A 26,524-nucleotide genomic window follows, 5' to 3' on the forward strand; every position below is an offset into this window, starting at 1 on the left:
GAGGACAGGACAGGACAGGACAGGACAGGACAGGACAGGACAGGACAGGACAGGACAGGACAGGACAGGAGAGAGAAGGGCCGGGGAGGCAGGTAGGCGATGTCAGAAAACGTTAGAAATCAGATCTAGACAGATATTATAGACATTATGATGAAAGCATCTACCGAAAGAAAGGAGTTGTCATGTTTTCGTCAAATTGTTGTCTTAGACAAATGCGACAAGGACACTGCCAGGTCGATGCTTGTGAAGGCTGCCAAGCAAGTAGAACCGATCATGGTGAAACGAAACTGGTCGGTGGGAACACTGCGAGAATTTCTCCCTCGAGACAGGTGCTTTCTCTTGCGATGCTCGCTGGTGAAGCTGAGGCTGCGAGCAGGAAGCTTCTGGGGCTGAATGAGAATCGAGGAGAGACTATTTCCATCCGCCTGCGAGGTTCAGGCGACAATGGCCGCTTCCTTGAGTACCACGATGTCCTCGGTACGCTCCTGCATGAGCTGGTTCACAACGAAGTGGGCCCACACAATCAGCGCTTCTATGTGCTCCTGCAGCAGCTAGAGGAGGAGACAGAAAGCCTCATGGCGCGAGGCATCGTCGGGGTGGGGCCATTCGAGTGTGAGGGGAGGCGGTGCGGAGGACGCCAGGAGCAACGGAACATGCGAGAGGCGATGCTGACAGCAGCACTCAAGAGGAAGAGGCAGCGAGATCTGATGGGGTCAGGGCGACTGGGAGGAAGCGATAACTGCGGAATGCATGTGCGAGAGCTGGCAGGGCGAGCAGCAGCTCGGCGAGCAGAAGATGATCAGACGTGCCGGACCCGAGGAGAGGAGGAAGAGGATGGGGGGGCGACGAGCAAACGAGGCCGGGCAGAACCATTGAAGGAAGTGATCGACCTGACTGGTGAAGATTGAATGGAAGAAGAGCGGCGGGTGTTGTGTTGGGATGACGAGCTTCTGTTATCCTCTTGGTGTTGTTATGTGCCATGTGCCTCTCTCGCCCTTGAGAACGACTCCAATCTCCTGCCTCGTCCTCGTCCAATCAGACTTGGTACTCAATCTCTTCGCTCATCTGCCCACGTCGAGCTGCAGGGATGGAGGAGGAAAGGGAAGAGGAGAACTGCTCTCGCATCTCCCTCAAGCCTTCAACGTCCTCGTGCTGGAGCCCCACGTAAGCAGCTGCTCCTCCCGGTCCCTTCTGCCAACATTTCACACTTGTCCTTAGCTCCTCCGCTCCTCACCTTCCTCAGTAACTCCAAGGCAGCCAACTTGTCTGGTGACGAGAACCTGGACGACGTCAAGCAAGGACAAGAGGGACAAGGATCACCGCTCTCCATGCTCGACAGTCAGAGAGCGAGCAAGCGGATCGTGGCGAGGCGCAGGGAGCAGGAAGGGCTCATGATTGCGAGGGGACTTGAACTTGATCCGCACAGGCTCTTCCTGCTCCACCTGCGTCTGCTCGACGCTGAGCCGAGGGACTCTGAGTTCTTGGCTACTGGTGGGGGAAGAGGAAGGAGCCTCTTGATCCACCAGAGGTGCGCGAACAAGCGGGACGAGGAGCTTCACGCGTTTCTCACGGCCAGTCGCTGCCAGCAGTAAGGAGGCACAATGGACGAGACCTACACACCTCCTTTGATCCTCCTCGTTAGTGAGAGCTTGACCACATGCCCCGCACGTCCCTTCGTCCCTGTAAGTTCCTCCCGCTCCCCCTCCTCATTCACCTTGATCAGTGAAGCTGCAAACTGCATGTCGCGACCTTTTCGCAGGCATTGAGTTGAAATCTTTCCGTCCTCCCCTCCTCACCTATGATGCGATTCCCGTCCACGGCCGTCAGCTCGTCGCCCAGCAGCACCTTCCACTGTCTCAGCTGAGGAGCTTCATGGAGGTCTAGCTAGTGCTGACGTCTTTCTCTCTCCTCACCTTGCCCGACTGAGCTGCTACTCCAGCTGGGAGACTCTCAATGACAAAAGTCCCATCGCTTGTTCGCGTTAGCTGAATGCCGATGCCTCCGGGTCGCTCCAGCCCTTCCTTCTCTATCCTCCCTCTCGCAACCGCCTCCTCCTCGTACAAGTCCACTTCTTCCGCAAGAATAATCTCAGCAACAAAGGAACAAAGAGGAAAGGTGGTGATGGTAAAGGAGGGGTGGAGGAAAGAGGGACGGGAGGAGAGGAGGATGCCAACCTGGTGAGCATGGTGTTCCTGTCTTCAACGAGGCTTGTTGCAACCTGATGCACGAGGTGAGCTAGCTATGCTCGCGCTCCTCTCAGCGACTCATCACATGGGAGGGGAGCAGCGACTTGGCTGCTGCGATTCGACGTGACGGTCGGGGCTGCTGACGCTCGAATTGCCGTGAGCGAAGCGACGAGAAGGGAGGTTGAGAGCGATGAGGTCCTCCTCTCGTCGGTTGCTCCTCCTGCTCCCCATCACCAACTCACTTGTCCGACATTCTTATGCTCTCCGTCACCTCATCGCTTCCTTGTTGCTTGGACTGCAAATCCTGCTCGTGATGTCTCTTGCCTTTCTCAAAGTCAAGAACTTCTTCTTCCCTCCTCATCCTATTCCTGCTGGCCACTTCCATGGTCCCTCTACTTTCATGACATCCCTATCCCTCCTCTTCCTCCCCCTCACCTCTCTCAACGACGAATAGGTTTTCTCGAGCTCGCTGTCGTAGGACCTGTTCATGACGCTCAGCAGCTCACGCGCAGGGCTCGAGGTCTCCGACGTGTCTAAAGGGGTCGAGCAGTCCTGCGGTCCCTTGGGGTCTCCGGCTGCTAATAACTTGTCGTTTTTTGTCTCTGACGCTTCCACGTTGAGCGGATCGAGCGGAGGAGAGGAGGAGGCGGAGGCTGCGTGAGGCCCCAACGATCCCACTGACCGGAGTCTTCTTCGAGTAGAAGAAGCGGAGGGAGAGGAGGAAGGTCGTCGAGCCTCCAGTTCTTTTCCTTCCTGAAGCCAAGCCTATGGAGGGAGGAAGTGACTAGCAAGTTGGAGAAAACAAGCAACTTGAGGGTCACTTCGCGCTGGAGGGCTTGGATCCTTTCCTCCCTTAATTTGGCGGTTTCATACAAGCGTGCGGAGTTTGTCTTTTCTTTCCTCGCACTCTTGCGCTCCCCTGCTCACGCAGTTGGTTATTCCTCCCTTTCCTTGACTCTCCCTTCCTCGTCTCACTTGTCTCGTTTCGATCCTGCTGCGCTCTTGCCAACTTCTCGATCTTGTCACTTCGCTGCTGAGCAACACAGACGTCATACCCCAGGCTTCCTCTCCTCCTCCTCCTCCTCACCTTCCCTGCGTCCATAAGCCTGTCCTGCAAACACAAAAGTCAGCCGGTGAGTTGAGCTTCAGCTAGAGGCTCGTCTTGTCACCTCAACGTTTCCTCGCCTCCTTCCCTCTCGCTCCATCTGTTCAGCTATTCTTCTGCTTCTCGCCAAGATAGCTGGGCTGCTGCTCGAGCCCTCAAGCCTCTTGGCGCTGGTCGATGGCTTAGGAGTTGCAAGCACTGCGGCGACTGGTCGAGGGAGGGAGGAAGAGGACGAGTACAGCGAACGAAGCTCATTCATCTCAAGTACTGCACCTGCCTCCTCCCTCCTCACCTTCTCCTTTGCGAGCCGTTTTGACCTGAAGCAAACAAGATCAGAAGGTCGTAGGAAACAGCTCAATTCACTTCTCGTTGATTTCTGGGCGGAAGGTACAGAAAGACATTTCGCGCGACAATAGTTTCTGAGCAGCTTCTTGCTGGGGTGTGCTCTCAGCGAACAGTGTGAGGAGGATAGAAGAAGCGAGGAGGATAGGAAAAGCGAGGAGGAAGGGAGAGGAGGAAGGGAGAGGAGGAAGGGAGAGGAGGTAGGGAGGTGAATGAAAGATGGGCAGGGGGGAAGAGGAAGGAGAGCAGAAGGAAGAAAGCTAACCTTCTTCTTCTCGCGGGCTTCCAGGGTCAATCCTCCTCTCGTGTTGGGGCGACTTGGGCAGCTGCCTGGCTGATTCCACGAGTAGTCGATGGCTGTCAGGGACTCGCGGGCTCTTCTCAGCTCAATTGCGCCCCCAGCGGCAGCCGAGGCTTGGCCGATCCCGAAGTTTCTGAGAGCATCTGACCCCCATCCCTCTCCGAGATCTAGAGCCCCGCTGAAGCTGCCAGGACGTCACGTCGCTACTTCCTCCTTCTGTGAGACCTCTCAAGCAGCTCCAGTGCCTCTTGCCGCTGCTGCCCGTCGACCGCGCTCATCATCAAGAACTTCTTGGCAGACGCGAAGATGCCTGAGGAGCGTGACGATGAGTGACAAGAGGCGAATAGTCGCACCAGCAGATTCATGCGGCACTTCCTTCGCCTGCTCTTGCTCGCCCTTATCTTCTCTTGCTTTGTCCTTACCTTCCCTCCCTTCCTCCTTCAGCCTATGTGAGTTTGCCTGTCGCCCGATGTAGGGGCGAGGTGCTTGTATCCTTCTCGGACTTGGCTCAGCGCTGGAGCTCGAGGAGGTCAAGAGCTCTTGCTGGGAGACGAGAGGAGACGTCTGGGAAGCAAAAGGAAGACATTGAGCACTCCAGCATCCTGCGTCGAGAGCCTATTGGACGTCATCGGTCCCCATTCTCCACCTCCTCCTCACCTTGATCCATCCCTCCGGGGTCAAGCACTGCCGATTTGCTCGAGGACTTCGAGGCGAGTTGGTGGCCGAGTCATCAGGGGGATGCGACTGCACCGGAGGATTAGCAGAGTGGAGCACGTGGACATGCTTACCTTGAGCTGCTCGACTGAGAGGGGTTGGAAGTTAACTCTGAGATGCTGGCTGCCTCGCGCTGATCCGATCGCGTCGTCGTCCAAGGTGGTGGAACAGATCCCACCATCGTTACCGAAGAAGTGGAAAGGGGCATCACGTTCACAAGTGACCTCTCTCTCTCTGCTTGTTTCCTCGCAAACCTTCCAATCTGATGCTTCTTCTGCTGCTTCTTCTGCTGCTTCTTCTGGTGCTTCTTCTGCTGCTACTTCTGGTGCAATACTCGTCTGTTCGAAACTGACATGCGCATTCGAGCAGTCGGGAGACAAGGTCAAGAGCTGAGCCACCTCCTTTTCGAGCTCCTTCGCTTCCTTTCGCAGCGAGAAGAAGCTTCCTTCAGTCACTCCATACCCTCCAGCAGCATCAACAGACGCCATTCTCACACGATCAGATCCAACTCATCCTGCACAAACAGGTCAGCCTCCCTTTCTCCCTCCTCTATCTTCAATACCCATCCTCCTCTCCTCAAACCCCTCGTCTGCCTCCCTTCCCCTTCCGCTCAACTCCTCACCCGACCTTTCTTCTACACAGTTCCTTCAGATCGTCCCCCCCCCCCCTCTTCCTTCTCTCACTTCTCTCCCCTCCTTTATCTTGGTTTCCTCGGCTCTGTCCCTCCTATCCCCCGTGGTCAAGAGAGATCCTCCTTCCCCTTCCCTCCCTCTCCTCCCTCTCTGTTCCCTCTCCATCTCCCTTCATTCCTCCGTTCTCTTCCCTCCCTCTCCTCCTCACTCCCTCTTCCCCCCCTTTCCTCCCTTCCTCTCCCCATCTCCCCATCCTTCCTCTCCCCCCTCCTCCCACTCGCCCCGTCGGATGCATGGTTTTGAGTCTCCTAGGACCTTCCTATGACACCCTGGTCGGTGTGAAGGTTTCGTATGGATTCATAAAAAAAATCAAAAATCAAGATCGCCGGACTCCGAACCGTCTCCGAGGCTCGGAGAGTCAGTGGGCTGGCGCCCTGTGACTTCTCAGTGGCCGAGGCTGTGAATCGTGACGGGCCCGGCATGACCAGATGAAACGGAGGCACCGTGTGATCAGGGTCAGCTGCCAGTGTACTCTGGTGACCAGCCCCGGCTATCATGCAGTGCCAGTGTTGTGTGCAGTGCGTGAATAGTACGGAAGTTTCTTCTGCTTGAGGCACTTTCTACCTCAGTGTGCGAGTCACCGGCTGCACTGCCGCCAGCCCACGCAGATCCTCTAAGCTTCCTGCAGCGGCGCTCCACCGACGGTACTCTGCATCCTGACACCCTCCCCTTCATCAGGCTTGTACAGTGGCAGACATCATCGCTCAGCGGCGCCGTCGAGGCCCTCGAGGATGTGGGCTGTTTGGTTGGCACTTCCGCCGATTCCCCGGCGGAGCCCTGCCATGTTTGGTCGGCACTTCCGATTCCCCGGCGGCGGAGCCCTGCCATGTTTGGTCGGCACTTCCGATTCCCGGCGGCGGAGTCCTGCCATGATGTCGGATGCCAGACCTGCTGCTGAGCGGCTCCGAGGATCCTCGAGCGGCCACTGAGGACACCTCCTCCGACTCCGGAGTCCCGGAGTCGCCGGAGGTCTCGGACTCAGCGCCGGCCGCAGTCCTTGTAGGCACTTTTTACCTTATGCGAGTAAAACTCTACTTTCTTGTCGGCGGCTGCCCTTTCTCCGTCATGAGGTCGTTCACGTCCCCTCAGTGCTGTGCCGGTATCCCGGCGCTCGTTGCTTGCCCCTCTCTGCTTGTCTACGTGGCTTCCAGCAGTGCTGGTTACTTTCGGTCTTGTGTACTGTTTCGTGTATTTGCCCCGCGTTTGTTGCTGCAGTGTTGAGTTAACTGAAAAAAGGTCTGATGTTTTGCTTGTTGCTGCTTTCTTCTGCTTGAGGCACTTTTTACCTTATGCTCAGAGTGCCTATATTGGTAGGAGGGCCCGGCGTAAGATTTACGGTTGCCAGCAGTGCTGGTTCTTTTCGGGCTTGTGTTTTGTGTGTGTTTGTGCAGCTTCTCGCTGTGCGCTGTGTGCAAGCAGGTTTAGCTTGTTCCTGCTTTGTTTTGCTTGAGGCACATTTTACATTCTGCCAGTAAATCCCCGTTCTGCTTGAGGCACTTTTTACCTTTTATGCGAGTAAAACTCTATCAAAACAAGCAAAAGAAAGCAGCTGCATGCACACAGCGCCACAGCGAGAAGCTGCACAAACACACACAACCAAACAAGAACAACTTTTTACCTTCTGCGAGTAAAACTCTGAGACGGCCCAAGAGTAACCAGCACTGCTGGTAGCTTACGGTGTGTGTCACAGTTTATGCAGCTTCTCGCTGTGCGCTGTGTGCATGCAGGTTTAGCTTGTTCCTGCTTTGTTTTGCTTGAGGCACTTTTTACTTTTTATGCGAGTAAACACGTGACTTCGTTACCCGGTAGCTCTGCCAACCTGCTTTTGTTGCTGTGTGCAAAAAACAAGACCAAAAGCAGACCGTTTACTGGCAGGGGGGCGTCCGAGATGAAACTCCCTTAGACGCGATACTAGGTGCCCCGGAGGCATCCGACTGACCACTGTCAGTCGAGACGTCCCCCGCCGCCGCAAAGCTGGCGGCATTACGGAATCACGGTCGCGGACGAAGAAAGAGCAGCCGCCGACGGCGGGAGGGGGGGGGGGGCTGTGTGCATCGAAGCATGCAGGTTTAGCTTGTTCCTGCAACTTAGCAGGTTTAGCGTGTTCCTGTACCTTCTGCCAGTAAATCCGTCCATGCTTTCTTTTGCTTTAGAGGGAGTCCGATTTACTGGCAGAAGGTAAAAAGTGCCTCAAGCAAATTGCTGGTTCTTTTCGGGCTTGTGTTTTGTGAATGCCCAAGGACCGGCGTGACCCGCCGCTCCCGACCGATGCCGGGGAGGATCGAGCTCTCCGGAGGCACCCGAAGTCACAGTGAGGGACGGAGACGCCTCGCCAGCTCCGCGCCGATCGTCGGCGCCACTCTGGATGTTTCCCCCATCGGAGTCGGAGACCTCCGGCGAAGACTCCTCCTCGGGCGACTCGACAAAGTCCGAGGAGGAGCTGTCCTCCGCCACCAGCAGCACCCGCAGCAGCAGCAGCCGCAGCTGCAGCACCCGCGTCAGCAGCAGCAGCAACAGCAGCAGCAGCAACCACCACAGCAGCGACCACAACCGCGCGGGCCGAGGGAGCAGCGGCAGTCCGGCCAATCGTCTCAGGAGTCTGAGCCTGCTCCTCCGCCGCGACCTACGCTGTCCCTCACCTCTGCGAGCGAGCGCCAAAGACAGTTGGCGATTCATCAGTTCACTGCGGGTGACCTTCATCGGGCGGTACGGACACTACTGAGCTCCGGCATCTACAGGGCTGAACCTTTCGCTGATCTTCTTGCTGAAGCACAAGAGAAGTTCCCTGATGGTGCGTCGCCTGCCTTTGGAAGTGCTTCCGCGGATCATCTCACCCAGCAAGCGCTTGCAGTACTGCAGGCGGATTTGACTGACATCCTCGACACCACTAGCCTGATCCAGGCGATCAAGCGCTACAGCTCCTTTGCGGGGACCGATCATCGGACCAAGGGTGGAGGATTTGGCAACACCTGTCACCCCTTTCTAGTCATCCTGCAGCTTTGAAGCTCTACTGGGTGGGCTGGATGGCATTGTAGCTGAAGAAGAGCCTTAAGCGCCGTCTCAAGACTCAACTTCTTCACTTCGAGGTCGTCACTGGCGGGATTACACTTGGCGGCCTGCCTATCGGCACGGATGGATTTCATGCTAGTCAGCTCCGAGCGAAGGTTTCTACCCTCAACGAAGAGCTCTCGAAGCTCGGGCTCGTCCAGCATGGCTTCATGTTCAAGACGCTGGTGAGGGCGAGCCATCTCCAGAAGCTGCGCTTCTTCCTCCAGGGGTCTTCTCCGTTTCTCCCGCGGGTCCAATCACAGATTCGTCGCTTTGACCTCTCTGTCCACCTGGCGCTTGAGAAATACCACCGCTGGCCTTCCTCGCAGTACCTTGCCGCGCATCCCGACCTGCTAGAGTTTGCGAGGTTCAAGCGGGAGCTTCCGCATAGTCGAGGAGGGGACGAGTTCACGCCCTCTGAGGGTCTACACCCCGCTGTTTACTATACGGCTATCGCTCGCTTCCTCGCTTCAGGCTTGGTACTCTGACCAGCCCATGTCACGGACCCTGCCCTCTCCTCATAGCCTGGACGTTCACTGCTCGAGATCTCTCCGTGCCCAGAAGCATCCTCTGGCGACCTTCTTCGGCTTCGCGCTTGGGCTGGCGCTGCCGCGTCTGGGTGCCAGCAGTGCTGGTTCTTTTCGGGCTTGTGTTTTGTGTGTGATTGTGCAGCTTCTCGCTGTGGACTGTGTATCTGCCGGTTCAGCTTGTTCCTGCTTTGTTTTGCTTGAGGCACTTTTTATCTTCTGCCAGTAAATCCTATACCCCCTTCTTCGTTGAGGCGCACGACTTCGTTCATAATGCTGGAGCGATCCTCTACCGTCGTGTCAAGGCTCCTGCACCGGCTGCAGATGGCGCGGCGATCCCACCTGCCCCGGCTGCTGTGCCTGATGACGCAGGACGCCCCCCGGCATCTGTGGTACACATCCCTGGTTTGCGCGCTCTCGTCGACTCGTCTCATGAGCACTTCATTCCTCCCCCTGCGCAGCGAAATGTGACTCCTCTTGTCATGCGCGTCTTCCCTCGCCATGTGCATGCTCGCGCTGCGCTGACCGATCAGCAGCGTGATATCCTCACCTTGCACAGCCGCAGGACACACTCGCTCAAGTCGCAGGATAGGGTCTTGCAGTCTACCATCTTCGCTCATTTTCCTGAGCGAGACCTGAGCCACTCTCCGATGCGAGTCTCGAGCTACTACCCCCTCAAGGCCTTCCCGCACCGCTATGCTCAGATGCTCGACTGCTATCTCCATGGCATGCCGATCTGCCAGTGTCCGACGAAATGTGATGGATGTCAGCGCGAGCTCGACCCCTCCGTTGCTGCACATCATCTCCAGACCTGCAAACGCCGATCCTCCAAGCTTCCCACGGCGCATGACAACCTTACTCGTACGATTCGGTCGATGCTGAACGAAGCTGGTCTTCAGAGCGTCATCGATACAATGGGGGATCCTCGTTCTCGACGGCAGGTACCCTCCCATCCTCATATCATATAGGATTTACTGGCAGAAGATAAAAAGTGCCTCAAGCAAAACAAAGCAGGAACAAGCTGAACCGGCAGGCACACAGTCCACAGCGAGAAGCTGCACAAACACACACAAAACACAAGCCCGAAAAGAACCAGCACTGCCACCCAGACGCGGCATCGCCAGCCCAAGCGCGAAGCCGCGCAGACAAGCAGCCTAAGGGTCAAGCAATCAAGCAACAAGCAGCAGGAGCATGCAGGAGGAATAAAATCCCTTAGACGCGATACCCGGAGGCAGCCGACTGACCACTGTCAGTCGAGACGTCCGCTGCCGCCACAAAGCGGGCGGCCGCGGACGGAGAAAGGGCAGCCGCCGACAAGGAGCCGGCGCTGCCCGGGTGTCCGCCTGGGGCAGCGGACGGAGGGAGGCTGGACACAGGAACACGGTACCGCTCGAGGTAGTCCTCCTCGCTAGCCTCCGAGTCAGCGGTAGCCGAGTCAGTGGTAGCCGCCCGTGACGGCGGCGACGCCGCGGCAATGCCCAAGGACCGGCGTGACCCGACCGATGCCGGGGAGGAAGCAGGCGAGCTCGGACCAGCAGCAAGCACCCCAGTGGTGTCGAGCTCTCCGGAGGCACCCGACGTCACAGTGAGGGACGGAGACGCCTCGCCAGCTCCGCGCCGATCGTCGGGGCCACTCGAAGGGTTTCCCCCATCAAACATATCCTCCAAGGGGTCCTTCTTGGCCAAATGCCGGATCTTCTTATTCCTGCCCTGTCAGCCATTCGTCGAGGATGCAGATTTATTCCCCTCTCCAAGGGAGCTGATAAACCTGGTCTCCGGCCAATTGTCATCGGTTCTGCCGCACACCGTCGACTTGCGACGAAGCTTGCTTTGGCAGCGATTCGCTCATTTCTTGACCAGCACTTCCTCTCGTCTCACCCTCGAGCGATTCAGTTCGGACTCGATCGAGACGGCTGGCTGAAGTTCTCGCAAACCGCGTCAGCGCTCCTGCCCCTTCACGCTCGCGGTGATGATGAGGATGTTGCCAACCCCACAGTGCTGGTGAGTTTGGATGCAAAGAACGCCTTCAACTCCCTCGACCGCCAGGCTCTCTTCGATGCAATCGAGGGACGTGCGAGTCGCGACTACTTTGATGGGAGCATCACTGAAGGCGCTCGCTTGCCCTCTTGCGAGCATCTCCGTTTGTTCGCCTCCTACCTCTCCAGCTACTATGGAGACTCTGCTGACCTTCGACTCTTTCACAAAAGTCAGTCAGCCTCCGTTCAGTGTACCTCGGGCGTCTGTCAGGGCGATGTCCCCTCCAGCGTATTTTTCTGCCACAGTATCCACCCCCTGCTCCTCCATATCGCAGAGCTTTTTCCCTCTGTTCGAGTCTTGGCCTATGCTGACAACGTCGTGCTTGTCGGTCCACTCGAGGATGCCGTTGCAGCTACGTCCGCTATGAAGAAGGATTTGGATTTACTGGCAGAAGATAAAAAGTGCCTCAAGCAAAACAAAGCAGGAACAAGCTGAACCGGCAGGCACACAGTCCACAGCGAGAAGCTGCACAAACACACACAAAACACAAGCCCGAAAAGAACCAGCACTGCTGGCACCCAGACGCGGCATCGCCAGCCCAGCAGGAGCATGCAGGAGGAATAAAATCCCTTAGACGCGATACCCGGAGGCAGCCGACTGACCACTGTCAGTCGAGACGTCCGCTGTAATCGTACTTGATGGCGGACGTGACGTTGGTCCACCCTTACATTGGTGGCGGACGTGACGTGACTAGATGGCGGACGTGACGTTGGTCCACCCTTACATTGGTAGCTCTGCCGACCTGACCAAGTGGGGGGAGGTCAACCTCGACGCCCTCCATGTTGCAGCGTCTGAGAAGATTCGCAAACATCGCGCTGCATATGCCATGACTACTCCTCCTCGAGCGTTCATCCCTCTTGCCATCTCGACGGACGGTACCCTGCATCCTGACACCCTCCGCTTCATCTGGTATCTCGCGGACATCATTGCTCAGCGCTCAATGCCTCTTGAGGATGCGGCGTTTGGTCGGCCCTTCGTGCCTGATGACGGCCCTGCTGCTGAGGTCTTGGCTCGCAAACGCGCCGCCACCTATCAGCGCCTCACCATGCAGCTGACGCTGGAGGCGCTCTTGTCTGGTGCGAGGCGCATGACGCCCTTGCGGGCGCAAGCACTTCTCGAGCCAGAGGACAGCTCCTCCTCGGACTTTGTCGAGTCGCCCGAGGAGTCTTCGCCGGAGGTCTCCGACTCCGATGGGGGACACCCTTCGAGTGGCGCCGACGATCGGCGCGGAGCTGGCGAGGCGTCTCCGTCCCTCACTGTGACGTCGGGTGCCTCCGGAGAGCTCGACACCACTGGGGTGCTTGCTGCTGGTCCGAGCTCGCCTGCTTCCTCCCCGGCATCGGTCGGGTCACGCCGGTCCTTGGGCATTGCCGCGGCGTCGCCGCCGTCACGGGCGGCTACCGCTGACTCGGCTACCGCTGACTCGGAGGCTAGCGAGGAGGACTACCTCGAGCGGTACCGTGTTCATGTGTCCAGCCTCCCTCCGTCCGCTGCCCCAGGCGGACCCCCGGGCAGCGCCGGCTCCTTGTCGGCGGCTGCCCTTTCTCCGTCCGCGGCCGCCCGCTTTGTGGCGGCAGCGGACGTCTCGACTGACAGTGGTCAGTCGGCTGCCTCCGGGTATCGCGTCTAAGGGATTTTATTCCTCCTGCATGCTCCTTCACCATGCAGCTGACGCTGGAAGCGCTCTTGTCTGGTGCGAGGCGCAGGCGGTATAGGATTTACTGGCAGAAGGTAAAAAGTGCCTCAAGCAAAACAAATGACGCCCTTGCGGGCGCAAGCACTTCTCGAGCCAGAGGACAGCTCCTCCTCGGACTTTGTCGAGTCGCCCGAGGAGTCTTCGCCGGAGGTCTCCGACTCCGATGGGGGACACCCTTCGAGTGGCGCCGACGATCGGCGCGGAGCTGGCGAGGCGTCTCCGTCCCTCACTGTGACGTCGGGTGCCTCCGGAGAGCTCGACACCACTGGGGTGCTTGCTGCTGGTGACGTAGAGGAGGCCTTCCTAGCTGAGCCGTCTTGCTAAGGTCCTCTCATGTCTGGATGCTTGGGTTTCACATCAGTAGTAGCATACAGTCTATCTCTCATGTGCTCCTCAATTCTGGTTTTGTGTGCATTAAACTTGGTCTTGAGCAAAAACTGTCTTGTTACAACTAAGGTCGATGTGATGTCTGCGTGACTTTGGACTAGTACAAGTCTAACAAACTTGTATTCCGTCACCCTTAGACGCGATACCCGGAGCGGCAGCCGAGAGGGATGAACGCTCGAGGAGGAGTAGTCATAGCATATGCAGCGCGATGTTTGCGAATCTTGGCAGACGCTGCAACATGGCTCGGAGGGCGGCGTCGAGGTTGACCTCCCCCCACTTGGTCAGGTCGCCGCCGGCAGAGGCTACCAATGTAAGGGTGGACCAACGGTCACGTCCGCCATCAAGCCCTCGTACTGCTCGGACCCTCGATCGCGGATTCCAGGGATGTGGATATCGCCCTTCATCTTGCGGCCATGAGGATGGGAGGGTACCTGCCGTCGAGAACGAGGATCCCCCACTGTATCGATGACGCTCTGAAGACCAGCTTCGTTCAGCATCGACCGAATCGTACGAGTAAGGTTGTCATGCGCCGTGGGAACTTCGGAAGCTTGGAGGATCGGCGTTTGCAGGTCTGGAGATGATGTGCAGCAACGGAGGGATCGAGCTCGCGCTGACATCCATCACATTCCGTCGGACACTGGCAGATCGGCATGCCACTGATGGAGATAGCAGTCGAGCATCTGAGCATAGCGGTGCGGGAAGGCCTTGAGGGGGTAGTAGCTCGAGACTCGCATCGGAGAGTGGCTCAGGTCCGATCACGCTCAGGAAAATGAGCGAAGATGGTCAGCCTGTGAGACTGCAAGACCCTATCCTGCGACTTGAGCGAGTGTGTCCTGCGGCTACACGACGGTAGAGGATCGCTCCAGCATTATGAACGAAGTCGTGCGCCTCAACGAAGAAGGTCGCCAGAGGATGCTTCTGGGCACGGAGAGATCTCGAGCAGTGAACGTCGGCCATAGCGTTGCCGTTCCGTATCCTTGTCGGATCAGTTAACCAGGGTGGTTCTCATAGTAGTTTTAGTCAAATTCAAGCGGCAAGAGAAAATTGAGCTAAAAATGTTGGCTCCGTCAATTTATGTACCTTTTTCGTTGCCAGGGCTGCCGGGCCATCCAAGACGAGAAGGGCAATGTTGAGCAAAACCTTCCTCTATTTGATATGAATAGGCGTGTATAGTTGACTAAATAATCATGAGGAGGCTCGGGGTAGGTATTCAAATGATTTGAATCTTTCCAACGGCCTCCAGCCCGTGTTGAGGGGTAGGGGGTAGTGCAAACTTCTCGTATCAATCTAAAACACTTGTAAACGACCTCACACTTGCCCCGTCTCTTCCCTATCCCACTACTCCCAATGTACTCAGGGACTGTTTGCTCAGCTGCTGAGCGCAGTCAAGGACCATGGCCCCTCAATGCTAACTCCTGAAACTGCCAGGCAAGTACTGAGATCAAACAGCTCAATTCTTGGCTGAGAATCACACCTATAGTAGGTTGAATGTGTAAGGTATGCATCTCATCGAAATTTGCACTTGCGTACCAAAGCACTCATCAGCTATAGGTGATGGTTGTTCACTTCCAGAAGAAGGGAAACATGAAGGGAACCGATCAGAGAAGCAACCTTCGAAGACATGAAGGAAATTCGATTCTCCTTGTTGTGTTGACGCCCTAGCTTCCTTTACCTGAAGGCTTCGTCGGTTGAATAAGAAACATATTTCAAGAGACTTCCTGTTGCTTTGCCATGATTGCGTTTTTTGAGGCTTCTCCCAACCTATTGTAATATGGCGGTGTCATTTGTGAGGAGGTGAGGAGTTTGAGAGGCTGGGGGAAGGAGAGGGGAGGGGTTGGAAGGGAAATGGACGCCTGGGAGGCCAGGCTAGTTGATATGCCTGATCGCTGCGAGAGGAGATGCCGGAGGAGAGACCGTGTTTACTCAAGACCACTAGCGAGGAAGGCAGGAGGGCGAGGAGGACATGAGAGGAGAGGAAGGAGAAAGCTACGGGTAGAGACGGTTTACTTGACAGCACTAATGAGGAAGGGATGCTTCAGAGCCTCCAGTGCTGTAATCCTCGTGCGGGGATCGATGTTGAGGCAGCAGTTGAGGAAGTCCCAGATCGCATGTTTCTCATCCACCTCCAGCCAGTCCTTGCATCCCGCATGCGCGCCCAGGGAGCTTGACAAGGTCCGCCATGTTTGCTTGAAACCGCGGGCATAGCTGAGATGCAGTTCCAATGGTGGAATCTGAATGACATCAAGTTAGCAACCTCAGGCCTCCCGCCACCATATCACCCTCATCCTCATCCTCTTGATACAACAACGCCGACGACAACAATTTTACCTTAACGTCGAGGAGCTTCCACACAGCATCCATGCTCTTGATGTACATGCGCAAGCTGCTCAGACAGTCAGACAAGCGCACTTCCAAGGTACACAAAGAGCGTACCCGTAGATCTCCATCGTTGCCGTGACTATGTCGTTATACTGGAACCATTGGAACTGTGTCGTGCGGCACAGCAGGGTAAGCAGTACTACCCCAGCAGCCCACACGTCCACTGCTGTGGTCTGGCACTGCATGCCCATGAGCACTTCGGGCGCTCGGTATCCCCGAGTTCCCGCGCGTTTGACTGGACGTTCGAATTTGACCCCTGAGTTCCTCACTGTCACCGATGCGTTCGTCTTGCTGACGCCCAACATGATCCGCCTCTTCGCCATCTGCTGCGCCATCTCTAGCTTCTCCTGCTCCTTTTGATTCCGCGAGGAGCGAGAGCTGGCCGTAGAAACCTCACAGGGCAAGATGTTGCCGATGCTGCGGCCTGATGACTGCATTTGTTTCTCTGCCAGCCCAAAGTCCACAAGCAAGTACTTCTTATTCCTTCTGTCGTAGAGGAAGTTATTCAATTTCACGTCTCGATGCATAATAAATGTATAATGTATAAGACAGTTCTTGCTCAAGACCGAGTTTAATGCACACTGTGACACGAAACCACTGAGAATTGAGGCAGCACTGCACATGAGAGACTCCCGACTGTATGCTAGAATGATGGAACTTCGGAACTCAAGCATCATTGCAACGCCGCCGCTGTTCCGATGACACGGACCGGGTACGGCCCGGTACCGCCGGGCATTGCCGCCGCGTGGGGCCGCCGCCTGGCTCGGAACTTGACTCTCACCGTTCAACGGTTGTGACTCACCGGCTCGGCGGTACTAGCCTTGAAGCCTCAGAGGTCCCGGAGAGTCCGGCTCGCCCGGCCGGGCGGCGGTCGGACCGTACTACGGTACCTTGAGTTTTCAGCCTGTGTTCAATTAACTCAGCGGGGCTATCTGATCGGACGGACTGGCCGCATGGCTGGCATGCTGATCCCGGCATTAATCAGCAGTGCCGACGGTGACCGTCTCACTGAGCCCGGGTCCGCCGGGCGGCGGCGGCCGGGCGGAGCCCGAGTCAGTCCGACAGCACTCTCAGCGGCTGAGGGCCGCGCCAGCCCGGCGCTCAGCTGACTCAGTGACTCGGCCTTGTCGGAACCGCCGCACGGTGCCTGCTTGCCAGCGCCGGGGCCGGGCGGCCCCGGTACTACGGTAGCCTGAGTCACGGTGGCAGACACAACTTGAACAGTCGGAGGTCGGCATAACTTAACATAAACTGATGGCATGCCAGGCTTCAGTCGGAACTTGGAACACTCAGTGCGCCCGAAATGATTCAGGGCCACAAAAAATACTAAGTTTCACTGTGGAACAACTTGAAAATTGAGGGGGTGTTCGGCCTGAAATCTTTGTGTGTCACTCAGCGGCCGGCGCAAGCAAGTCCAACCTACATGGAACAACTTGAAAATTGAGGAGGTGTTCGGCCTGAAATCTTTGTGTGTCACGCTCCTCCAAGTTTCAAGTTGTTCCATATAGTTTGGAGCAAGTCCAACCTACATGGAACATTGAGGGGGTGTTCGGCCTGAAATCTTTGCCACCGGTGACGGTGTGTCACTGCCGCGCAAGCAAGTCCAACCTACTAGGCTACATGGAACAACTTGAAAATTGAGGGGGTGTAAGAACTCGCCGCCGATAAGTTCTTGGAGACGGCGACTGAGAAGTTCAGGGTATTGCGTCTCATCGGTAGACGAAGCTCAGCGACTCACTGATGGAAGTGGGCTTTGACATAGGTCTGGAATTAAGGAACTTCGACGAGCCTGAGGGTCTGGCAGTGAAAAGGGGGTGAGGAGGACACAGTGACACGTGTCACAGTGTCCAGGGCGCTGTGCATTGTACTAGGCTTGGTCACTGGAGTCACGGTTGCCGCGGTGCAAGGGACTGAAGGGGAAGTGACTGCTGTGAATAAAGGAAGTGTTGGTGGCCCAGTGGTGTTGTACTGCACAGCTGTGTATCGTTCAGAGGTGAATAAGGTTGGGGTAAGGATCTCAGGTGTACTGAGAGATAGTGTTTGCGGCCACGGTGGACATGATCTTGGGTTAAATAGAGTCTGGCCAGTAGTTAGGAGGTGGAGGTTGATTCGATCATCGCCGGGGGTGTTCGGCCTGAAATCCGAAGTTTGTGTGTCACGCTCCCGGAGTCCAAATTTCAAGTTGTTCCATATAGTTTGGAGCAAGTCCAACCTACATGGAACAACTTGAAAATTGAGGGGGTGTTCGGCCTGAAATCATTGTGTGTCACGCTCCTGCGGCCTGAAATCATTGTGTGTCACGCTCCTCCAAGTTTCAAGTTGTTCCATATAGTTTGGAGCAAGTCCAACCTACATGGAACAACTTGAAAATTGAGGGGGTGTTCGGCCTGAAATCATTGTGTGTCACGCTCCTGCGGCCTGAAATCTTTGTGTGTCACGCTCCTCCAAGTTTCAAGTTGTTCCATATAGTTTGGAGCAAGTGTTCGGCCTGAAATCTTTGTGTGTCACGCTCCTCCAAGTTTCAAGTTGTTCCATATAGTTTGGAGCAAGTCCAACCTACATGGAACAACTTGAAAATTGAGGGGGTGTTCGGCCTGAAATCATTGTGTGTCACGCTCCTGCGGCCTGAAATCATTGTGTGTCACGCTCCTCCAAGTTTCAAGTTGTTCCATATAGTTTGGAGCAAGTCCAACCTACATGGAACAACTTGAAAATTGAGGAGGTGTTCGGCCTGAAATCATTGTGTGTCACGCTCCTGCGGCCTGAAATCTTTGTGTGTCACGCTCCCATCGCAAGTCAGCTTTGATGGCCATTATGGCCTTCACAGGCGTGGCTGGCCCTCCGAAGCTCAATCATGATGCATCGCCAATACGATATCAAATATCAAAATAAAAAATATCAATGTTGAAAGTTTCCCGCCACTGTGAACTCTGCGAAGCCGTACAGATATGAGGATGTGCAGCGTTTGACAGAGCAAGACAAGTCAGGTGAGCATTATCTCTTTTTTTCATCGAAATTATCACGGGAAGAGATCCAAATGACGTGTTCTTGATGCAGGTTGGAATGATTTGCAGCCTTTGGCAACTTGTATGAGATTGATGAACGGGTGAAGACTTTGGCAAGTGCCCAACCAATATTACAAACCGGTATCCAGGAGTACGTAGACGTACCAGTAAGCCGCCCAGCATACAAAACTCTCGAGACAATGGCTGCATACGAAGGGGTTTTCGACACATCGCAGAACTGTCCCGATGTGAAAAGGTTGTGACATGAAATGGGCACAAACAAAGATAAGTTCAGGACTCGGGAGTCGATCAGGTCTAGGCAAAATATTGACATGGTCATCTCACTGCATGGAAGAACATGCAAAACTGAAGGAAAAGCTCAACGGAAAGTTCTAAATGAACAGATACAGCGCATTTTAGCAGTCACGGTCGGAGCAGCTCGATGCTTGAAACAAAGATGATCCTCAGTACAATCGAATGATGACAAGTAAGTCCCGTGGTTCGTGAAGGATTCTTCATCCAATTCTTAAGGATGTGTTGGAACGATGAAACATTTTGCAAATCACCAATTTCATCACACTGACTGATGCATCATGTAAATATTACTGGTGTGAACTTGCATCAGATTCTGTTCATCGGATGAGCCGCTACCAAGCAGTTGATGTCACAGCAAACAAGAGAGCCGTTTTGAAGATGTTGATATTCCTGACCGTAGAGCATTCAAGATGTGGCCACATGTCACATGCTTCTTGGTTAACGCAGATACACCCTCGCCAGGCAAAAGATGGAACGTCTTCAGGATTACAGGGAGGTCGGTTGTGCTTGTACCCTGATTGTAACTCTTCTAATAAAGATATGATAACCTGAATGTGCAATTCTGTTTGTTGATTCACAGTGTTTGCGACTCGATTGCAATCATCGAGTGCTTGCTCTGTTGAACAAGGCACTCCTCTGTAGAGCCATGCGACAAGAACACTACAGTTGCACGGTAGCATTGCGACACCAAGACAGGATTGATCCGATGAACGTCTCATTTATTGATACGCAAAGGCATCATCTGCACATTGCTTCATTTCTGACTAGGTTTCTGTGCAATCGAAATCCTTGTGAAAATATCATGACAGAGGAAAAATTTGAAGCGAAACGGAAAAATCATCGAAATATGATCATAGATATAGTGATTCATGATCAACAACGGTTCTCTACAGTCATCTATGCGGGCAGGAACAGTCATCTTCTGTGCAAACGTCTCTTCATGTATCGTTGAACGGTTGAGTGCATGTAAGACTTGCCTCCATAGAAAATTGAAGTGCATGAATCCTGACTGTAAGACTAGAAGAATTGAAAGCAAGTGATGACATGAGAACACATATCTAGACAGAAAAGTCGCTCAAGGTACAGCTGGATACAAATTTCTCACAAATCACAGTCATGCATTTGAGCGCAACGTGCAACCTACGGCAATTTGAATAAAGGGTCAATCAGAGTTGATTCTGTTCAATGGTGTATCGATTATCAATTCCTTACCTGATCATAAAAATTTCATCTTGTCTTCGAAGAATATTTGCAAGTACACCCGCGGATTGTTTGAACCTAGGGTGCATATTCCATTGCAGGATGGATGATTCAAACCTTGGCCCAACCTGTAGAGTTGAGAAAGAAGCTCGATCATCTCTTACAGGTATGATATGAGATCTTCATCTCATTTCTATCTCAGTTGGGTTGGATTCGAAGTCTCTCAATATCAAAGTTCATCCTGGTGAGTCACGAAGGCACCATTTCATCCCTTCTTGCTCGTCCAGGGAGAGGGGGCTTGGGGAATGAGAAATGGGTGTTACCCCCACCCCCTATTGTAGAGTTTCAAACTCGTTCAAAGGTGGGTAGTTGAGGGTGCTCCATACCCACCCCACCACCCAAAATGACTCAAACGGAGGGGTTCTCGGATCCGAAGGAGTCCCGCCTCCATCACCCCCTCTCATTTGAATTCAAGATGGTTCAGGCCGACCCCACATACAGGCTTGCAGTTTTCTTATGTATGCCCATATGATTTGATCGGACAGGCCCCAGGTTCAAGGGATGAAGCAATTGAATTCACCAGCATGCTTGAAGATTTTTCATGGGAGTGGGGTTATACTTGTACCGGATGTGTACAATACATAGGGGAGAACCCCGAATGGTACCAAAAGAGTACCAAAGTCACATGGTTCGGACTGTACTAACTGGTACCAAGAAATTGTACTCAAGAAGACCCTACCCCTGAAAAAGTTCTGCTTGGCTCTTCGTGATTTGAATTCGGAACACGGTCGGAAGACCCACCCCGCCCCCACATGAGGCGTGGTATGCGTGGATTTGAATCTACCACCCTCACCGCGAAACGTTTTAGAGCTCCAAGGTCAATTGAGAAAGGCAACGGTCACGTCCGCCATCAAGCCCTCGTACTGCTCGGACCCTCGATCGCGGATTCCAGGGATGTGGATATCGCCCTTCATCTTGCGGCCATGAGGATGGGAGGGTACCTGCCGTCGAGAACGAGGATCCCCCACTGTATCGATGACGCTCTGAAGACCAGCTTCGTTCAGCATCGACCGAATCGTACGAGTAAGGTTGTCATGCGCCGTGGGAACTTCGGAAGCTTGGAGGATCGGCGTTGGCAGGTCTGGAGATGATGTGCAGCAACGGAGGGATCGAGCTCGCGCTGACATCCATCACATTCCGTCGGACACTGGCAGATCGGCATGCCACTGATGGAGATAGCAGTCGAGCATCTGAGCATAGCGGTGCGGGAAGGCCTTGAGGGGGTAGTAGCTCGAGACTCGCATCGGAGAGTGGCTCAGGAGTCCGATCACCGTGGCACGCTCAGGAAAATGAGCGAAGATGGTCAGCCTGTGAGACTGCAAGACCCTATCCTGCGACTTGAGCGAGTGTGTCCTGCGGCTACACGACGGTAGAGGATCGCTCCAGCATTATGAACGAAGTCGTGCGCCTCAACGAAGAAGGTCGCCAGAGGATGCTTCTGGGCACGGAGAGATCTCGAGCAGTGAACGTCCAGGCTATGAGGAGGGGGCAGGGTCCGTGACATGGGCTGGTCAGAGTACCAAGCCTGAAGCGAGGAAGCGAGCGATAGCCGTATAGTAAACAGCGGGGTGTAGACCCTCAGAGGGCGTGAACTTTCACTCGTCCTCCTGGGCAGACTGGGCCCGGACCGCCGGACTGCGGCCCCCCCGGCCCCCCCGACCGTGACAGGCTTGGCGAGGCAACCCAGCTTTAAGTGAAAATACTGGTACTAAAAGTATTGTCCTCGTACTGATTTTTAACTTAACTTTGAGAAAAGTATTGGAGGCCGCAACGGCCCCGTCCCTTGTCATGTGACTCCCCCGGCCGACTGAGTCTCTGGCCCTCGAGACGGGGTAGGGTGGGCTAAGCAGGAGGGGTGGAGGTGACTACCTACCCGTGGTGAAAGACTTTTTTATCCACTCTTAGAAGGGGTTATGAGTGTCCACAGGGGTAGTAGGGGTGTGAGTGTGGGGTTTCCGAGTAAAAAGGAGGCACACGAAGGGGGTAGGGTAGGGCTGAGGGTCAAACGAAAAGAAGAGGCGCTTTTATTTGAACATGATATTCAAATGTTCCGAGTTATTTTGAACCTGGATATAAGATTAGTTTCCATTTTAATAACATATGTATACAGTACCCACCCCGTATATCACCCCCACCTATCTTTTACAAAAGAAATGGACCGGTATTTTTTGATTCTGCAGGCGAAACCCTACCCTCACATCCCAATACTCCTCCAGTGCTTATGGACCCCTACTTTCATCACATTTTGTGTTGGCGAACGTGAGGTGGGTGGCGATTTGTGGTCTGAAAATGGACTACTCGCTATTTGGGGTATCTGCATTCATAAATTTCAAAATGATAATCTAAATAATAAACATTAGGCCATGTTATTGAAAGATTTAATAGAAAATTGAAAACTGGAGAACCCTTGGTGGAATAAAACCTCCAACAAACGAGCACCTCGGCATCTCTGGCAACAAGCAGCAAGGCAAGCAAGGAAGAGATCAGCCGCTCCTCTGAGCTCCTCCTCTTCTATGCTCTGAGCTCCTCCTCTTCTATGCTCTGAGCTCCTCCTCTTCTATGCTCCCTGCTGATTGAAATCAATTTCTCTCTGCTTGGTCCACATTGCTCAAAGAAAAGATTTTTTGTTGAAATGGTTGGTGCTGATGCAGAACCTTGCTCACATTTGGTCGAGTTGCAAGAATTCATGGCTTCAGATGCTGCACGCCAAGAACGATTGGTTGCTGTCATCGCTGTTATGCTGCAAGAAACAGTGAATGCAACTCAAAGTCTGTGTCGCCCCACAAAGCTCTCTTCGTTTGATGGGCCCAAGCCTCATTTGTCTGCGAGTTCTTACGTCAAAAGAATCATGAAATACAGTGACGCCAGCCCATGTTGCCTTGTGGTTGGCGCCATCTACCTTGAACGCTTGAAGAAACGAGACGACATGGTGGCTCTCACTGTCTACAACTTTCAAAGGTTGTTCCTTGTTGCCGTCATGCTCGCGTCGAAGTTTCTCGACGACGCCTACGCTTCCAACAGGATCTGGGCTGAGATCGGCGGTCTCATGGTGGAAGAGCTCAATCACCTCGAGCTTGAGTTTCTCTATAGGATCGCCTTCTCGCTTTCCATCAGCCGTGAGGAGTACGACTGGTACGCCGAAGAGCTTCATCGAAGAGCAGACTTGCAGGAGCGCGAATGTCCTGAGAACCCAGCAAGCGCCACACGCGAGGAGCTCAACTCCAGCCTAGACCATGATCTTGATGTTGTCACCCGACAGTTTGCTGAGCTTGAGTCGCAACTTTCAAGAAACAGCACACCGACGTCTAAGGCGTGTTGGATTGCTGGGCAGGAGAGCGAGAAAGTCTCGCTCGCATCTTATTAGTTCAACGCATGTAAATGTTAAGGTAAAGACTCTAACGAAGCGCCCGCGCCTTCCCTCCAACTCCTTCCCCCCTCACAAGGCAACAGAGCTCGCACGAACTCGGGCGAGCATGCGATGCTATCCACCGCAGCTGTTGCTTGTAAGCTTTGAGCAAGGTACATCGCCTCGCCAATGGCTTGAAAGCGCGGCTGTTGCTTTCCCATTGTTCCTGCCACACAAGACCCAACGGCTATGCCAATGCGACAGGAGATGCGCTGGCCGGCCTTGCGGCTCTCGACGTCGACGACGGAGAGCATGGTTTCAGCAAGAGCCATCATCATGTGGCAGACCAGCCGTTCTTGCGACTCCTCAAGCCAACCAGCGCAGATGTACTCGTCACCAATAGTGTCGAGCTTGAAAATGCGTCGCTCAGGAACAGCTTCGTCGAGCTTCGAGTAGATTTGATGGATCAGCGTCGCCACTTGCAGGGGCTCCAGCCTCGCTGCTATACTCGTGTAGTCGCAGAGGTCCAGTCTGAGGACAACGGCCTTCCTGTAGGTTGACGAGACTTCGCCAGTGTCTGCCGCCTCTCTGATCACATCCCGTGGGAACAAGTCATTCAAGACGCGGTAGACAGCACGGTACTCCATCTTATGCCGCTGAAGGGAGCACCACTGCCTCCTCTGCGTCGATTGGCTCTCCTTGAGGATCCTATGGCTGAAGTAGGCGACGGCAAAGAGAATAAGGAAGATGCCCTTGTTGGCTTGAGGCCAGAGCAAGAGAGTAATCACAAGCTGGACGGGGAAGGTGAAGAGGAGGAAGCGGCGATGCCAGGCTACAGGCATGTCGGTCTGTTGCAAATTGATCCACGAGAACATAGGGCCAAAGATAACGAACAAGCCCGTCGCTCGCGTCCAACGCACGCACAGTAGCATGACAACGTGGTGAAGGGCATGGGCTGCTAGGTAGGAAAGCTGCCACTTGCTCAAGGAGGTGACAGCCTGCTGAATGCCCTGCACTCGAGCCCGCCCCATTCGTAGAGCAAGCAAGGCAAAGCGTCCTCCATACAGGCAGAGAGCGATGAAGACAGCGCATATGATTGTCTGCGCCATCCGCACTTGAGTTTGGAGCTCATGTGCCACGGGAGATGCAATAGAAAAGAAGGTGAGCTGCGTCGTGTTGTAAAATACAACGAAGGTCATCACCATGTACGAGAGGCTCCCGAAGAACAATCGCTGTGTGGAGATGATGTACCTGCTCATCTGAAACTTGCACTCAACGTCTCTCTCTGCAAAAACAACATTGGACGAGCAGATGTCATACTTGGAGGACACCGTGGAAAAGCGATGCTCGCCGTCCAGCCAGGCCATGATTGGGTCGATTTTTACGCTCGCCTTAGGAGACTGCAAGAGCTTGACGTACGGCTGGGAGAATCGCCGCATGCTTAAAGATTGCGCACCGATCTCTCTGGCGTTGCTCTGAGCTCGTTGGCAAGTGCTGGGAATGAGGAGGAAAGTTTTCATCATTCCTTTCCCTTTGACGTGAATTTCCTCTCTTTCAACCACGTTCACATCGCTGGACCTGCTGACTGTGAGCATGCTGTGAAACTCTGAGGTGCAAAGGATGCTGCCGGGCTGTGAGTGTGAGCACATGCGGGCACTGGTGTTGACCGCATCCCCAAACAAGCAGTAAAAACGCCTTGTCTTCCCCACGATAGCTCCAGCTAGAGGTCCACACGCAATACCCACCTTTGCCCACAAGGCCTCGCCTTCAAGACTCTTGCACTTGCTGGCCTCGGCGATAAGAGCCTTGGCGATAAGAACGGCTTCCCTCACGCATCGCTCTTTGTATTGCTCGAGATGCTCTGGGACGTGGAAAGGATGAGAAGTGCGGGGGCAGCAGATGACGTAGGTGTCGTTGATGTGATGGTACTTGAAGAAGCCGAAGCCGTCAACGATGCTGTCGAAGGCCGTGTAAATCTCGTCGATGAGCTTGAACGTCTCCAGGGCACGGGAGCTGGCGAAGGCTGTGGCAGACGGGGAGAGACTAACGAACAAGACGATGCAGAACTCCATCTTGGCAGCGATCAACGTGTCTGTCTCCTGTCCCTTCAGTCGCTGGTGTAAGGACTTGGGGATGAGGGTTGCGAGGAGGTCGGAGGTCTTGCAGGTGAGGGTCTCTACGTCTCTCTCCCTCGCGTGCTCCCTCCTCGCTGCCTCGCGCTTGTAGCCGCACACAAACACACTCGAGATGGTAAGCGTAAGATGAAGAACGACCGCAGACAGCCACGAGCGCAGACCGACGCCGGTCACCAAGCCTGCAGCTGCCAGGCACAGCACCTGTGTCAGAGCGATGACGAGGCACGTCCGTCCGCTCACTCCCGCAGCATACGGGAAGAGATAGCCCAGCACTGCGTAGACTGTGAATGTCTCTGGGGTCGTTAACTTGGAAATGCAGCCTGCATCTTCGCAGCTGTACTCCGTGCAGAAATTCTGCATGGTGGAAAGAGGATCTGAATCAACGCAGTGCCAGTGCCAGGGGATGCCATGGCGGTAATCGATGGTCATGTTGACATGGGGGGACATGTAATTCAAACTCCTCGACCGGCGAATGTCCGCGATAACTCGTCTAACGACCTCAAGCTCGAAGAGGATGGTGATGAGAGTGAAGAAAAATATCTCCTTGTTGATAAGCCTGGAGAGCCTGCGGTATGGCGCTAGAAGATGGTAGATCCCTCCTCCTAAGATGCTGATGACTGACGAGCTTAAGAACAAGAGCCCATGCAGACACCTCCACTGCACGTCCCCCCCACACAGGTCTCCGATCAGGATCCTCGTGCCATAGATAAGAAACAAGACGCTCATGGACATCAGCAGTTTTTTCATCGTGCTGCGGTGAGCCATGAAGTATTGTACATCAAAGTCTTGAGTTTGAGCTGAGTGATCGACCTCTTCCGGCATCTCCTACTGTCGGGCGGGTCGTTCAAGGCAGAGGCCTCAGGTGAGGGCGAGAGTCGTCACAGAGCATGCAAGCTGAAGCTACATAGCGTCTGATCCTCCTTCCCCTCAACTTCGTCTTCTCTCACGCTGCTCACGCCCTCCTTCCACTACCCCTTGGCCCCCGCATGACCACAGGATGACAGACGGGATCAGGTACATTATAGGACATCCCTTTTACTTATCGCAGA

At 54.6% G+C, this 26,524-nt stretch overlaps 8 protein-coding genes across 8 annotated transcripts; 4 read left to right on the top strand and 4 right to left on the bottom strand.

Annotated features, from left to right (window-relative positions):
* Window positions 1–147: 147 nt before the first annotated feature.
* Window positions 148–908, top strand: GUITHDRAFT_105502 (hypothetical protein; the record flags this gene model as incomplete). The annotated part of the gene is made up of 2 exons (XM_005835801.1): window positions 148–329; window positions 377–908. 2 exons carry the CDS (start codon window positions 148–150, stop codon window positions 906–908), a joined length of 714 nt encoding a protein of 237 aa, XP_005835858.1.
* A 127-nt stretch (window positions 909–1,035) lies between these two features.
* GUITHDRAFT_105503 (hypothetical protein) lies at window positions 1,036–5,136 on the bottom strand (the record flags this gene model as incomplete). Its single annotated transcript, XM_005835802.1, has 19 exons — window positions 1,036–1,191; window positions 1,235–1,280; window positions 1,321–1,579; window positions 1,621–1,749; window positions 1,797–1,845; window positions 1,914–2,071; window positions 2,175–2,218; window positions 2,429–2,490; window positions 2,622–2,788; window positions 2,869–3,105; window positions 3,162–3,219; window positions 3,274–3,297; window positions 3,356–3,489; window positions 3,584–3,608; window positions 3,899–4,118; window positions 4,160–4,244; window positions 4,288–4,549; window positions 4,592–4,678; window positions 4,723–5,136. 19 exons carry the CDS (start codon window positions 5,134–5,136, stop codon window positions 1,036–1,038), a joined length of 2,616 nt encoding a protein of 871 aa, XP_005835859.1.
* Window positions 5,137–7,608: 2,472 nt separating this feature from the next.
* Window positions 7,609–10,131, top strand: GUITHDRAFT_105504 (hypothetical protein; the record flags this gene model as incomplete). Its single annotated transcript, XM_005835803.1, has 9 exons — window positions 7,609–8,029; window positions 8,079–8,131; window positions 8,200–8,290; window positions 8,338–8,354; window positions 8,406–8,867; window positions 8,950–9,007; window positions 9,061–9,088; window positions 9,142–9,786; window positions 9,930–10,131. 9 exons carry the CDS (start codon window positions 7,609–7,611, stop codon window positions 10,129–10,131), a joined length of 1,977 nt encoding a protein of 658 aa, XP_005835860.1.
* Window positions 10,132–15,038: 4,907 nt separating this feature from the next.
* Window positions 15,039–15,941, bottom strand: GUITHDRAFT_105508 (hypothetical protein; the record flags this gene model as incomplete). The annotated part of the gene is made up of 3 exons (XM_005835804.1): window positions 15,039–15,266; window positions 15,364–15,418; window positions 15,469–15,941. 3 exons carry the CDS (start codon window positions 15,939–15,941, stop codon window positions 15,039–15,041), a joined length of 756 nt encoding a protein of 251 aa, XP_005835861.1.
* Window positions 15,942–18,201: 2,260 nt separating this feature from the next.
* GUITHDRAFT_151720 (hypothetical protein) lies at window positions 18,202–18,955 on the top strand (the record flags this gene model as incomplete). The annotated part of the gene is made up of 1 exon (XM_005835805.1): window positions 18,202–18,955. A coding segment is annotated over exon 1 (171 nt), but the record flags the coding sequence as incomplete, so codon positions are not given.
* Window positions 18,956–22,701: 3,746 nt separating this feature from the next.
* Window positions 22,702–23,160, top strand: GUITHDRAFT_58753 (hypothetical protein; the record flags this gene model as incomplete). Its single annotated transcript, XM_005835806.1, has 1 exon — window positions 22,702–23,160. A coding segment is annotated over one exon (459 nt), but the record flags the coding sequence as incomplete, so codon positions are not given.
* Window positions 23,161–23,498: 338 nt separating this feature from the next.
* GUITHDRAFT_51909 (hypothetical protein) lies at window positions 23,499–23,894 on the bottom strand (the record flags this gene model as incomplete). Its single annotated transcript, XM_005835807.1, has 1 exon — window positions 23,499–23,894. A coding segment is annotated over one exon (396 nt), but the record flags the coding sequence as incomplete, so codon positions are not given.
* Window positions 23,895–24,842: 948 nt separating this feature from the next.
* GUITHDRAFT_51985 (hypothetical protein) lies at window positions 24,843–25,421 on the bottom strand (the record flags this gene model as incomplete). The annotated part of the gene is made up of 1 exon (XM_005835808.1): window positions 24,843–25,421. A coding segment is annotated over one exon (579 nt), but the record flags the coding sequence as incomplete, so codon positions are not given.
* Window positions 25,422–26,524: the final 1,103 nt, after the last annotated feature.

The sequence above is a fragment of the Guillardia theta genome (assembly GCF_000315625.1).
Source record: "Guillardia theta CCMP2712 unplaced genomic scaffold GUITHscaffold_20, whole genome shotgun sequence".
NCBI classification, from domain to species: domain Eukaryota; class Cryptophyceae; order Pyrenomonadales; family Geminigeraceae; genus Guillardia; species Guillardia theta.